The 14,665-nt window shown below is 30.6% G+C and overlaps 2 protein-coding genes across 2 annotated transcripts in view; one reads left to right on the plus strand and one right to left on the minus strand.

Annotated features, from left to right (window-relative positions):
* The window catches only part of LOC114268225 (uncharacterized), a 267,263-nt gene that overhangs the window by 7,956 nt on the left and 244,642 nt on the right, over positions 1 to 14,665 (plus strand). The gene's annotated exons all lie outside the window — the stretch shown is intronic.
* LOC114289350 (putative disease resistance protein At1g50180) lies at positions 765 to 14,347 on the minus strand. The gene is made up of 4 exons (XM_082910086.1): positions 13,532 to 14,347; positions 6,763 to 7,386; positions 1,468 to 3,235; positions 765 to 1,005 (listed from the first exon to the last, which is right to left on the minus strand). Exons 1-4 carry the CDS (start codon positions 13,956 to 13,958, stop codon positions 1,002 to 1,004), a joined length of 2,823 nt encoding a protein of 940 aa, XP_082766212.1. The 5' UTR covers positions 13,959 to 14,347; the 3' UTR covers positions 765 to 1,001.

Here is a 14,665-nt window from a genome sequence, read left to right on the forward strand (position 1 = left end):
CATTGGTAATTCAGAAAAATATAAAAAATTTCGTTTAGTTCTTTAATGATACTCTCTCTAAAACACAAATTAATGAGCCTAGGACGAAATTTAAAAAAAAAAAAAAAACACACACAATACATAACAAAAGTTTGTACTTGATAGTGAGCGTGATGCCTCTTTTTATCGCAATTTTTTTAGCAACCAATGCTAATTTTGCATTTTATCCCTCTAGTTTAAATTTTTTTATTTAATGTCAATAGACAGTGAAATTTCTTTCTAATCTACAAACAATGAAATATGGTTTTTCATTTTGTATCACTTAATTTTGGATTTTTAATTTTTAATATGAAATTTCTCTGTTCACAGATAATAAAAATTTCATTGTTTGAAAAGTAAATAACATTTTCTTCAATATTGCATATTCAATACGAAATTCTTACTAAATGGATTTTGATGAAAGTATTTCAAAAATTACTTTCAAAAAATAAAATTTTGAATAAAAAATTAGTATTTAAAAGTTTAAAAAATAAAATTAGCTATTCAGAAATTGGGTTGTGTTTGTAGCACGTGTTGTCCTCCTCACAATAAAACTTATGGGCTCGTTTGTTTTCTTATGAAAAAATCTTATTATAGGGGATCTATTATAAAAAATCTCAGCTTTTATTACTCAAGTCTCGTATTAATTTTTTTTATGGATATGAACCAGTAGAGGTGTCAGTTTGGTTTGAATTGATATTAAATTTAGAACATATTGAAATGAATCATGCACTTGAACCAAATAATTAAAATAAACAAGTCTTTAATATTTAAATTTTACACAAACATAAAATAAATATTATTTAATACAAGCCAACATTTGTGAATAATATAGTGAAGTCCAACTCAAGTTTAAATACAACCAAAATAAATCAAATCCAGTAACACAACTAATAAAATAAAATTAAGTACCGTAAATTCTAACTCTACCTTCCAGCATTTTCTTCTTCCACTTCCCATTCTTCTTCTTATGCTTCTCAATATCAACTGAAAATCAAAATAAATAGTGAGAAATGATTAGTTGTAATCAAGTCCATTAGAATAGACCAATTAGGTAAAAACATGCCGATATAGATTGAATCTTATAATATAAATAAATATATAGATTTGGTTATGAATTTTGTTCGAGATAGATAGAACCTAAACCAAAAATTAATCCAATCCTATTGAATTATAGAATTGAAGACTCAAAACTAAACCAATGTATTCAAAAAAAAAAAACCAAACCAACCCAATAATTTCGGTTTGGTTTAGTTTTTTTTGATTCTATGATAATTTGTCCACCCCTAAACCAATATAAAGGCAAAAAAGCAGAGATATATATATATATATATATCAACAAATTTTATGATGAGAATTAATGAGGGGGATGTGAAAGAAATGATAAGAGACCCAACAGTTGTTTGGTCTCTTGTGAAAGAAAGAATTATCCAGAATTAAGAAATTTACCGAATGTTGAGGGAAGACACATGTCGCACTTTGTAAAAATCTTCTCCTTCTTCCCCATTGACCCTTCGAAGCTTGTTATTGAATTTATTGTCCGCTCCTCTAATTGTAAATCGTTGGAGGGTAGCAATGAATCTCAGTCCCTCTGGAACCATTTCTAGTGTTGGGCAAAATCCAATTTCTAAAGAAGAGAGATTGGACATGGCTTCTTTTTCCACCTCCCACTCTTTGAAATGCGAAAGCATACAGAGATATAGGGTTTTGAGTTGGGGGAAACCATTAGCGGAGCAAACCATTTTGTCCCCCACAAAAGCATCCTCACCCAAAATGAGATGTTGTAGGTTAGGTAGCCTCTCCAATGTTGGCATAGGGTCGTCTTCAAGGTTACAATCCAGCAACGTTAACTCGATGAGGTTGGGAGAGAAACCCTGGCAGTTCTCTGGTAACTCGGGAATAATTCCAGTAATACTCAATCTGTAAAGATTGTGACACCCTAACAGTTGTTTGAGAAGAGTCAAGTCTTCTTCTTCTTCTTTGCAAAATTCAACAATTGATAAGGATGTTTGTCGGAGGTGGTCGGCACCGATGCTTAGGTAGTTGATGAAAGCCGCTAAGTCCTGATTGTGCTTCTTCCAGAAAGTTGCATCTTCTAGTTGCCGAAGATTGATCAATTTACACAGATCATTGACGTCACAAGACCCTGTGTTAAACCCTCCTAATGTTTCGAGGTTGCTCAACCCATCAAATTTGAATTTAACATTGAGATTGAAATACAACTGAATATACAAATGCCTCAATTGTTCCATTCCATGTATGACTATTACTTCACCTGAGTTGAACTTGCAATGTCGTAAATCCAAGGTTTGCAAGTGTTTCAACTTGCAGATAGACGAATGCCATTTCGGTATCAAACAATCTCCAAACCTCAAGTACCTCAAGCTAATTAGGTTGCCTATTGATTCGACTGACTTTTCATCAAACTTAAATGCTTCAAGATCCAAATTCCTAAGCAATTTGAAGTACTTCAAATGGGAGTTCAACTCTATTGAAGACTCCTCGTCGACACTCCTTGAATTGCAGAACAATATGGATCGTAGATGTTTAGTTGCCTCCAATTCAGGGAGGACAACTCTTTCGACATCCTGATTCAAATGAATTGCAAGTTTGCGTATTTTAGGAGCAGTAGTTGTTGATGTTGTGGTGGAAAAGCAATTAGCTAGATCAGTTTCGCGTTGAAGATGAATGATCCCAAGAAAATCATTCATTTTTGCCTTTGATAAACACAGCTCCAACATAAGGTCATGAATGCGGCAATAATTGATCTTTTGAGTATACTCCTCTACTTCTACTTGAACCATGCACCTCTGTGCAAGCGCACCCAAGTAACGTTTTGCCACATCCATTATTGTTTCATCCCCCACTCTATCATCATCTACAATTATACCGTCACCTATCCACAAGTGATATAGTCTTTCAGCATTCATCCTATAATCCTCCAAAAAGTGACCAAAATACAGAAAACATGGCTTCAATTGATAAGGCAAGTCATGGTAGCTTAAAGCTAACACCGTTGATACTCCATTGTCATGTTGTATGGGGTCGTCACTCCATTTATGTGAACGAACATTTTGGTATACAACCTCCCATTCCCTTAATGTATGCCTTGTTGCCAAAAGTCCACCAAGCACAATGATTGCTAACGGTAAACCAGCACACAGCTTTACCATTTTCCTCCCTATTGCCTCCATATTTGTGTCAAGCACTCCAGAGTCTACAAAAATGACAAAATGCAAAATTTAAAAACAACAAAAAATACATTATTGCCTAGAGTCTATAAAACAACAAAGTGAAAATTCTAATGAATGCATGTGTGAATAAGCAATAAAAAATGAAAATTTGCCGACTTTTCAAGACCCAAATCAAGTTTTTTAACATGGGCCTTTTATACATATATAGATAGATAATTCTAAAGCGAGCTTGTAATATGGATTGATTTTTAAACCTTTTTTTTTTTTTTTTTGCAAAATTAAATCAGTTGGTAATTTAAATTTAATTTAAAATTTTTGAACTTTCGTATTCTCGAGTATAAAACTCAAATTAGTAGTTGTAAAATTACTAATCAAACTTGCATAATTCAATTTAACAATCAAATCCATTGAATCATTCTTGTGACAAAGTTGACCAAAGGTAAGATTTAATCAATTTCAATTTAAAAAGTTTATTTCTTCAGAAACAACTGTAACACGGATGGTCAATAACATTCTATACGCAAACCATATATTTGGAAATTAATCATCTGTTAATTTTAAATAATTTACTACATCAACAAGCTTTTTTGTTTCTATTTAAGGGATAGTTTTTTTTCAACCAATTTTTGTGGTCCAAAACAGCCACGTCCTCAACTTTGCCTCAAAGTCAGCAGTGTTTACATTGTTACTTGCATCTTTTCAATCAAAAGTTCTATATCAACAAAGAAGAAGAAAAAGCTCAAATTCATGCATGCATTTGGTGCAAAGAGAGTGATGTTAAGGAGCCAAGAAGTGAACTGTGGCCCCGTTTGAGAATTTGTTATTTTAATTATTTTTTAATTTTTTACAAAACGAAAAATAAAAATAAATAAAAAGAGTGATTTATGTACCCCTAACCTTCCTTTTAGATTCCATTCTTCAAGCTAGTATTTCAAAGTTATCATACATAACTTACGTCATTCAAATTTTAATCAATAATTAAGTGACTAGTCTTGGAGTATTATGTGTTATTGTCAATATGGTGTTTCATATTAATTGCATTGCAAAAACTTTTATGAATGGAACATGTTAACTCATCTTTGTGGGAGTAGTTAAGAGACAAATGATGACTATTTAGTTTTTATTGCAGTTTCTCATTGACCGAGAGTAGATCAGGTAGATAACATGGTACTCTAGAAGTGCCTAATAATTCTAATAGAGATATTTGTATGATATTTTAAAATTAAAAGGTTTAACCATACAATCTTGTAGTTTAAGAGGATATTAATATTCAGTACTAGTTCACCGGTTATTATAATTAACACTAAATTTTTTAACATCCAGTTGTGTTTAGTTCTTTTAGAGTAATAATAATTCTAATAGAGATATTTGTATGATATTTTAAAATTAAAAGGTTTAACTATACAATTTTGTAGTTTAAGAGGATATTAGGGTTGGTTTGGGATGTTCTAAAAAAGTGCACTTTTTGACTTATTGGCTTATATGGGTTGGGTTTGGGTTGGGTTTGATGTGATGTGTTAGAGAGGTAATGTGGTTTAAATAAGATGATGTGACTTAAATAGGATAGTAACTTTTTGACTTTTTGTATTATTTAGTTTATGTCAAACCAACCCTAATATTCCGTACTAGTTCACCGGATGTTGTTATAATTAACACTAAATTTTTTAGCATCCAGTTGTGTTCAGTTCTTTTACACCATGTTTGTTTGGGCGGACTGGATTAGCATTCCCATGACTAATAGTCCAAGCATTACGAATCCGTTGGATTATGTATCCTATCTTAACTAATAGTCAAGTTTAAAATAATTAGTCCGTACTTTAATTGTTTAACCAAACATCGGATTAATAATTTTATTAGATTATTAGTCCAATCCCAAACTCATATCCACCCAAACAAACATGGCCTTAGAGTAATAATTACATAAAAGAAGTGGCTTTTCTTTCAAAGTGAAATGCTTGGACCACATTTTTTTGGGGGATGGAAATGCTATTTTATCATTAATTTACAAAATATTTAATTAGAATAATATGGTAGATGTAGTTTTGAAATAAAGTCCGCTCCAAAAGGGGGGGGGGGGGGGGGGGGTGGGTTGGGGAATTCTACTTTCAGGGTCTGTAATTTTTGTGATATTTAGTTATAAGTTATCGTATTGTTAGTTATGATTTGATTATAATTTATTGTTGTGTTATTTATGATTCATTGTGATATTGATTATGATATTGTTTTAAATATGATTTAAAATGTCTTTAGTTATACCTTCTATGGTGTTTAGTTATGACTCATTTTTTCAATTATAATTGAAAATAATTTAGCTATGACATTTTTGATAATCAAAATTACAAATGTCATAACTTGCATATAGCATGACCCATCCAATAGGTCTTTTGATTTAAAATAAGAAGACTTAAATATGTCACATCATATATCTGTATATATATAGCGAACTTACGTGTAAGTCTTAATAGGTGTTAATTTTCAACGACAGTTTGAAAATTTTGTCACAACAAATATCACTAATTATAAGTTTTAGGGACAGTTTTAAAAGGAGTCACAAAAAAAGTCACTACTTTTTAACTTTTAGCAACAGTTTGAAAAATTCGCCACAGAAAAACGTCACTAATTGTAAGTTTTAGCAATAATTTATAAAAACCGTGACCAAAACAAATCAATAATTGTCAATTTTTAGCAACATACAAAAAATTATCACAAAAAAATTATTTTTAGTAACGGTTTTACTAGGACTTATTTTTATTTGGACTTAATGGAAATTAAGTCCAACTATTAAGACCTATTGATAGTTTAGCTTATATATATTTGTATAAATTATGTTTCTATATGTTTGATAACCATTAAGTTGTTGTTGGTGTCTTGGGAATGCTGTTGTAACCCTTTGTGTGGGCCAATTTGGATCTATTTCGATTATTTGAATCATTTATATTGTAAGATTTATCGAGTAAATGAACTATGAAAAAAATCATAATTAATCATATATTTATAACCACATAATAATAAGATCATATTTATTTATTTATTTTTAAAATACTCCATGATTTTGATAATATACTATCTATTTTTAGAAAACAACTATGGATCGTGTGATTTTGAATGCCTGATTAATTTGATTTTTTTTGTATGAGTCCTTACCTATTCCAACTATTGAAACTTGGGGGAATTACAACACAATGGGATAGAGAAAAAAAAATTATAAAAATATGGGGGTGCAAGTGATTATGAGATGAGATACAAGTGAAAAGGTATGGAGGTGCAAATATGTTTGTGTAAAATTTTATTTTCTATCTCATTGGAAAGTGATTACTTGAAGTTGAATGTTTTCAATTTTATGTAGTTTTCGTAAAATGAATATTCTAAATACATTTGGTACGACCCTTTGGCCAATAGAGCTAAAGTATTTTCCATCTTTCCCAAATCTCTGCCCGTGAGTCATTAATCTTTTTAGATGATAATAGATCACACAGATGATATGAAAACTAACATTGAAATAATTTAATTTGTATCAAAATATATAGCAATGTAGACTGATTAATATTACCTCTACCATCTCTTCTTAGTAATGATTTCTTTTGAAGTAGATCCCAACTTTTCTCGTCATTTAAACACAAGGGTTCATGGAAGATATGGTCTGGATCTATCTGTGAAGGCAGTTTTTTATTACGAGTCGTTAGCAATATTTTGCTGCCCGTGTTTCCATTTGGGAAGGCCGGTTTCAAGCTCTTCCAAGCCTCTATTGACCAAATATCATCCAATACAACTAAGCATTTTTTCCTCTGCTGGACTTCATAAAGTTGCTCAAACAACTCTTCATTTCTCATCTTGACAACCTCTTCATTCCTTCTAGGAACAAGTTTGATGAAGATTCCTTGCAGAATATCTCTTGTTTGGTACTGCTGAGATATGCACACCCATGCCAAACAATCAAAATGATTCTGAACATCTATGTGATGATATACTTTTTTAGCTAGAGTGGTCTTCCCCAAACCACCCATGCCGCAAATAGAGACAACTCGACTAGGAGTACAGTCATCAACTTGCACCAAATGTTTCACAACCTTGTTCAAGTCTTCCTCAAACCCAACAAAATCCTCTTCAACAACATGCTGATACGATTGCCTCAATTCTTGTTGCTTCTCTATTGTCGAACTTCTTACGCCTTCACCTATAGCAGTATTAGTTTAGCCTTTCTAACAGTCGATTTTCAATAATAATATTGTACAAATAGAATTTTCATACAAAAAACTCACATAAAATGATTTTTTTTTCTTTTGTGATTCTTTCATTTTCAAGAGGAAAAAACACTCATTTTATGGTCCAAAAATAACAGTGTCACATAGTTTGTATGAATTTTGTATATAAAAATTCTATTTTATGAATCATTTTTCACCAAATAACAATACATCCTTTATAAAATATATATTAAAAAAAGTGGAGGTTAAAATTGTGAAATATTATTTTTATATGTTTTTATAAATTTACAGGATTTTTTTGTTTATGATTTCTAGTAATATTTTCTTAGAAGAATAAGGACAGCACAATTTTGTATAGTAATATAGGTCCAAAAGACAAAAATACTTCGATTACACCGCTTCAGGTATCACCTATTACCTTTTTAACTCATTTAAAAATTTCAAAATTATATAACTTTTGATCTAATTTTTTTTATTTATAAAATTTGTATTTTTGGAATTGCTCCATCAAAATCTGTAAAATAAGATCCATGATGAATATAAATTTCAAAAAAAAAAAGTTGACGAAATTTTATTGACCTAAGACAGGCTGGTAAAATTTCGATTAGTCAATGAAATTTCGATGACCAAGTTAGACTAAGTCAATGAAATTTCTAAAAATATAAATTTTACAAAAAATGGAGATATAAATAAAAAATTATTAAATTTTAAAATTTTGAAATCACTTCAACAACGTAAAAGGTCACACGAGAGAGAAATGATGTTATGAGAAAAATTAGGGCTTCGTTTGGTTTAATTTTAAAATTATGATTTGAGTATGGAGTTGTGTTTTGAAAGATAAGTTTTTGAAATGAGTTTTAAAAAGAAAAAACTTGTTTAGTCATGAGTTTTGAAAATAGTTTTAAGTTTTGAGTTGTACTTTAAAATTGTTTTGAGTTTATTTTTTTTAAATATTTGAAATTTTACTTTATTTTATTTTATTAGAGTAAAATTTTTTATTGTAAATATTTATTTATTTTTTTAATGTGCACTGTATTTACTACATTTGTGCGTTATATTTTTTTAAAAATATTTTAACATAAGCGTCAGAAAATCAATTTGGATTTATGTCTGGTAGGTCAACAATGGATCGATCTATCTTTTGAAGAGAGTAATAGAAAAATATAGAGAAAAGAAAAGTCATTCATATGGTTTTTATCGATCTTGAGAAAACATATGATAGAGTGCCTTGGGATACAATCTGGTAAATGTTAGAGAAGAAATGGATAACAAAAAACTACATTGATGTGATTAGAGACATGTATGAAGATGTGGTGACCACTGCTGAAGAGACAAGTAAATTTTCAATTATTGTGGAGTTACACCAATGATCAACCTTAAATCATTATCATTTTGCTTTAGTTATGGATGAGTTGACGCGAAATATTTAGGATGATGTGCCATTGTGTATGTTTTTTGCAGATGATATCGTGTTAATAGATGAGATTAGAGAAAGAATCAACACTAGGGGGATAAGGGGGGGACCATCCACTGTTAGTATTGTGAGCTGGAGGAAGCTTTTTATCCGGCGTTTGTTTTTTTTTTTTAGTCTGCCGGACATGGAGTTCGGCTGGATTTTTTATCCCCCATATGGGGGATTATACTATCCTAGGGTATAGTGATTTTGGTTTTGACCCGTTACCTATTGTATTTTGGACTCGGGTTGTTATAGTTTAGAATGATTATTCATATCTTGTTTCCTTTGTCTTCCCTTATCTTGGTTATCAAGTTGTTGTTGTGCGTTTGGAACAGATTGGGTGCTTGTTTTTCCAAACTTGTGATGCCCAGCTTTTGGTCTTTCCGCTCGAGCGGGCTTCACAAATTTTGCTCCTCCGCTCAAGCGGTCATTCTCGCGCTTGAGCAGGATTCGTCAACTTTCAGTATATTTTTGCAGTTTTGAAAATGCTAGAAATGTGCATTCCACGCTCGAGCGGATCCTTGTGTCTAACGCTCAAGCGTCACTTCCCATGCTCGAGCGAACTACGTATATTTCAGTCCGAGAAGATGACATTTGGAATCATTTTTTCATATCTCTCTCTCTCTAAAACTTTCCAAAAAGCTTGTTTTTGAGCTTCTTTCTCTATAATTCACCTTCTCTCTTAGATTTCATCTAGATCCATTGGGATTTCCACCCTAGTGCCTTTGAGAAAAAGGTAGAGCTCGTCAAGATCTAACTTTTGATCCGAATAGAAGTGGGTTTCGGTGTTCTTGGAGTTTCTCCCTTGCTTTGCCTCGTCTTCTCACTTGAGGTAGGGATCTTCTACACCTTCATATGATATTTAGCTTAGTTATTTGTCTCTTGTGTAACAATGGTGTGATTTGGGGATGTTTTAAACAAACCTAGGGTTTAGGCATAAAATGGAAATAGGAGTTTTGGGTGTAGGTGAAATAGATGCTTGTTGGGTTTGAAAATGATGTTGTGTTATGTCTAATTTGATGATTTTGACACTTGGTTAATATTTGGGAAAAATGGGGAAGATGCCCTAATTAGATCAACTATTATTCTGTACAAATAATTGCAATTTACATTGGAAATGTGAAATTGAGAGGGCATTGATATGAATGGTGGGATTAGTTATGTATCAACTCAGTCTTTTAGAACTTTTGAATAAACTATCTGTTTGAGATTTAATATCTGTTTAGAGATAATTGTATTGGGCTATCGGTGGCGGATAACTTTGACTGTTGTAGAAATTGTATGTGGATTAGGTGACTTGAAACTAATCTCTTGATGGTTGTCATTGAATATGACTGTGTTTATATACATTGTATATGTATGTTTGTTTGGAAGTGGAAAGGGGATGTACTTCATGTTCGATTATCTGTCTAAATACATTGCATATGTATGGATATTTGTTTGGGAAGAAAAAATGGATGGACTCCATTATAATTAAGTTGGCCGGAGTGTCCTGGGTGAAAGTCCTGAAATTATACATGAATGCCTAGCCCGTGGACGAAATAACCGTAAAATGGCAATTGTAGTGCTTGTATAGCCTACGTTTACATGAGTTTCGTTTGACGGCTGTCTGCGGACGAAATTTACGTGAAATAGAAGTTTGAAGTGTTTATGCATATGTGCTGTATGATTCGAAAATTTTTGAGTTGTAGCATCAATTCGGTTGTTGAGAAATAATGAAATTGACTCATGAATAGAGACAAATAAATGAACGGAATATGAATTGAAGAGAAATAGATAAGACTTGAAATTGATATCTCATGAGTATATAATGTTGTGAAACGTTTCATCACATGCATTGTTTATGCACTTGTACTTATACCTTTGCTAAACTACATGTACTGTGTTAGATGATTTCTACTGGGCTATGGCTCACCCTATTTGGGAATAACATTTTCAGGTAATGATGGCATCTCTCCACCAAGGCAATAGTATTGGGGGGATCTCCGAGAAGCAAGAGCTTCTTGTTTTGTTATATTTTGTATAGCTTAGGGCTTTAATTGTAAGGGTTAGTCTTACTTTTGTTGTAACCAAGTTAAGGCTTGGAAAGGTGTAAGCCAATAGGGTATTTATTTACGTTAAACTCTTTGTATTCATTAACTTTATGTAATGAAAGGACTAAGACCCTAATTTATGCTATTTATTTATAGATGTTTATAGATGTGTTTGTGTTATTATTTTGGGGGCGTTATATAGGAAGGGTATGGGATAATTTTTATTAGACTATTTACTGTTGGGATTAGAATATGAAATGACCATTTTAACCCTCTACTATTTAACTATGTATTTTATTTAGTAAAATTCAATAAAATTTAAAGACTTTTCTTAAGTGTGTAATTTACACCTTACACTTACGCCTTTCTGTTTGCTGTCCTGTTTTATATTTACACCTTCCATTTACACCTTTTGTGTTGGTTGCATATGGTGTGCAACCTTAAGGGGTTGCACACCATAACAGGACCCAAAATTTAAATGTCTCAATGTAAAAATAAAATAATTTTGTTTAACTTTTTATTGATGTTTTATTTATTTAATTTTTTTAAATAATTTTTTTATAGATATTTTATTGATGTTTTATTTTAAAATTTTGTTTATATTTTATTTAATTTCAATATTTAAATTTTAATAGATATTTTATTTTATTTCATTTTTTAATTATTATTATTTTTAAAAATAAATTTATTTAAAATTTTAATTAAAAAAATAACATATATTTTTATTGATATTTTATTTATTTTATTTAAAAAAAATAAATTTATTTAATTGTGTAAAAAATAAATTAAAATATTAAAGATATGTTTAATATTGCTATTACTTAGAAAACAATTGAAAAAGGGTAAAATAATTTTTTATTCATCTATCCTATCCAGTCCGTCCAACCAAACATTGGATTCACTAAAAATAGTTTTTTCCAGGCATCTAATCCCATGAAAAAACAAACACGGGATACACATCCAATCCAACTAAATAGTCTGAGAGATTCACAGTCTTAGGATTCAAGTCCGATGGACTCTAATCCTCCTTATCCAGTCCGTCCAATCAAACACACCCTAAGTTGGAGACTTGTAGAGAAACACTTGAATTTAAAGGATTTAGGATAAGTAGAATTAAGATAAAGTACATAGAGTGTAATTTTAATAATAGTAACAATAGAAGCAGAGGAGAAGATAAAATTAAAAATCAAGAACTACCTAATAGTGAACATTTTCATTATTTAGGATCGATTATCATAACAGTTGAGGAGATTGGTGCAGATGTAGTCCATAGAATTAAGGCATAGTGGCTTAAGTGGAAGAGTACGTATGGGGTATTATCTGATAAACGAGTATCCACTAGACTAAAAGAAAAGTTCTACGGAATGGTTATTAGACTAGCAATGTTGTATGCGATGAAATGTTGAGCAATTAAGAAACAACATATAGATAAGATGAGTGTTGCTGAGATGAGGATGCTAAGATGGATGTGTGACAAGATTAGAAAAGACATAATTAGGAATGAGTATATTCGTGAATGAGTAGGAGTAGTACCAATAAAAGATGAGTTGAGAGAGAATAGATTGAGATGGTATACAACAGAGACCAATAAAGGCAGTAGTGAAGAAATGTGATACAGTAATGGTAGATGGAAGTGTTAGGAAAATTCTAAATTGACATAAGAGAGTATAGTAAATAGAGATAGGAATCTCCTTAATTGGACTAACCAAATGGCCGTTGATAGAGTCGAATGGAGAAGAAAGATTCATATAATCGACCTCATTTGATGGGACTTAAAGTTTAGTTTGGTTTATTTTTTAAAATATTTTAATTTTAATATTTTTAATTTTTTTAAGTACAAAATATTTTTTAAATATTTATTTTTTAAAATTTTAAAAAATTTTGAAATGCTTATATATATATATATATATATATATATATATAAATCATAACAAATTATTTGACCAATACTTAAAAAAATAATAAAATATTTTTTTTGAAAAAATAAAAAATATTTTTATACAAAAATAAAAATTTTAAATTTAAAAATAATTTAATTTTTTAATTTTAATTTAATTTAATTTTTTATTTTTTACATGTTAGGCATTTTTTTTTTTGAACATTAATGTTTAATGTTTTTGTATTTTTTATTTGTTTTATTATTTTATATAAAAATAATTTGACAATCCCTATACCAATAACTATCATCAAAACAAACACAATTTTATTTAATTTTCTCAATCTCATCACTGTGAATCCCTTCCATTCTATCTCTAAAAACAAACGAACTCTTAAAGTTGTCATTATTATTTTAAAATTTTAAATCTCAACAATTTTAACCAGCAAGTAAATTGTTGTTATATTTAAATTCTTACACAAACGTAGAGTTATGTCTTTTTAATTTCCCCTAAATTTAACTGAAAAATTAAAAAATAAAATATTATTCTTTCCTAAAATTGATTATGTCACAGGAAAGCTTAATGGAATATATTAACATAATTTAAATTTCAAATTTTAATTAGCAATAAATTTGCATCTCAAAAGAGAGAAAAATATACTTCAAATAAAAAATATAAAACAACAATTGAAATTATTAACAAATAAATAAATAAATACTAAAATTTAAAATGAACACTTGAACTGGCTCACCTATACTTTTTAAGCTGTAAGTATGTAAACTAGCGATGAGGTCAGTGATCTTGATTTTAATGGCACCAATCTCACATCCCACCCTGTGAACATCTTGCCATTCGTTGAAGATGCAAGCGAATTTTTTAAGGGTGTTTCGGAAACCTTTTTTGTTCCTTTTGGATGAAACTTGGATGACATAAGTTTCGATGATGTCTTCGGTTTCATAAGCAAGTTTTCTGATTTCCGCAACCCAGTTGTTGACCCCCGCATCTACATGATGATCTGATTGTATTGCATAATCTGCGTCTTGTAAGAAGCATTGCATTCGATTCAACTCAACTCGGATTTGTTCAACTTGGTCGCTTACTCCGTATAAGAATTTTGCTTCTTCAGCTAACAAAACTCCAAGTCTTTTGACAATGAATGACACAACAGGTACTTCCATTATCAAACTGTGGTACAATTGAATTCAAACCCACTCCCTCCCAACCCAACAAAATCTGGATTTAAAGAGTAGATGGTAACCTAGAATGAAGGTTGGAAAAGAGAAGGGGTTGGGATGTGGGGTGAGTGTAGAGAATGGAGAGAGAGAGAGAGAGAGAGATTGATTAATTGAGACACAGTTCTTAGAATTGCACATGCAGTCCACTCACTTTTTGTTTTAGTATATTCTCGGCAGGGTCACCGTCATTTCACATGCACTCCACTCACTTTTTGTTTTGACGGAAATAATATATTCTCGTCAGGGTCACCTTCATTTCGCATGCACTCCACTCACTTTTTGTTGTGAAGGAAATAGTATATCGTTTAAATATAGCACTCTAAACAAAGCTCTATACACTTGGTATTAAAATAAATAAATAAATAAAAATTATATCATGGGTGAGGGACAATTTATTAGAGCTCTTCTAAAACTATGTGCCGTTTTGGCAAGTGAACAAAAAGCCAACGTTTTTCACTACCTTTCCAAAACGCCAACCTTCCCAAAACGCTGATATTCCCATTTGGGAAGAGAAAAAAAAGCCACTTAAAAATTTATCAAATTACCCTTTGGGACATTATAATTAATTAATTTTAAAAAGTGTTTTTAATTAAAAAGTAAGGATATTTTGGTCATTTTAGACTGATGTGACACTTTTGGTCATTTTAGAC

This window comes from Camellia sinensis, chromosome 15, assembly GCF_055761805.1.
Source record: "Camellia sinensis isolate YWXY chromosome 15, ASM5576180v1, whole genome shotgun sequence".
Taxonomy (NCBI): Eukaryota; Viridiplantae; Streptophyta; class Magnoliopsida; order Ericales; family Theaceae; genus Camellia; species Camellia sinensis.

Coding starts and splice junctions, on each gene's coding strand:
- LOC114289350 (XM_082910086.1), bottom strand. CDS start 13,958: ATGGAAGTACCTGTTGTGTCATTCATTGTCAAAAGACTTGGAGTTTTG. Junction 7,387..13,531: donor TTACAGCTTAAAAAGTATAG/GTGAGCCAGTTC, acceptor ATACTGCTATAG/GTGAAGGCGTAAGAAGTTCG. Junction 3,236..6,762: donor ACTAAGAAGAGATGGTAGAG/GTAATATTAATC, acceptor TCATTTTTGTAG/ACTCTGGAGTGCTTGACACA.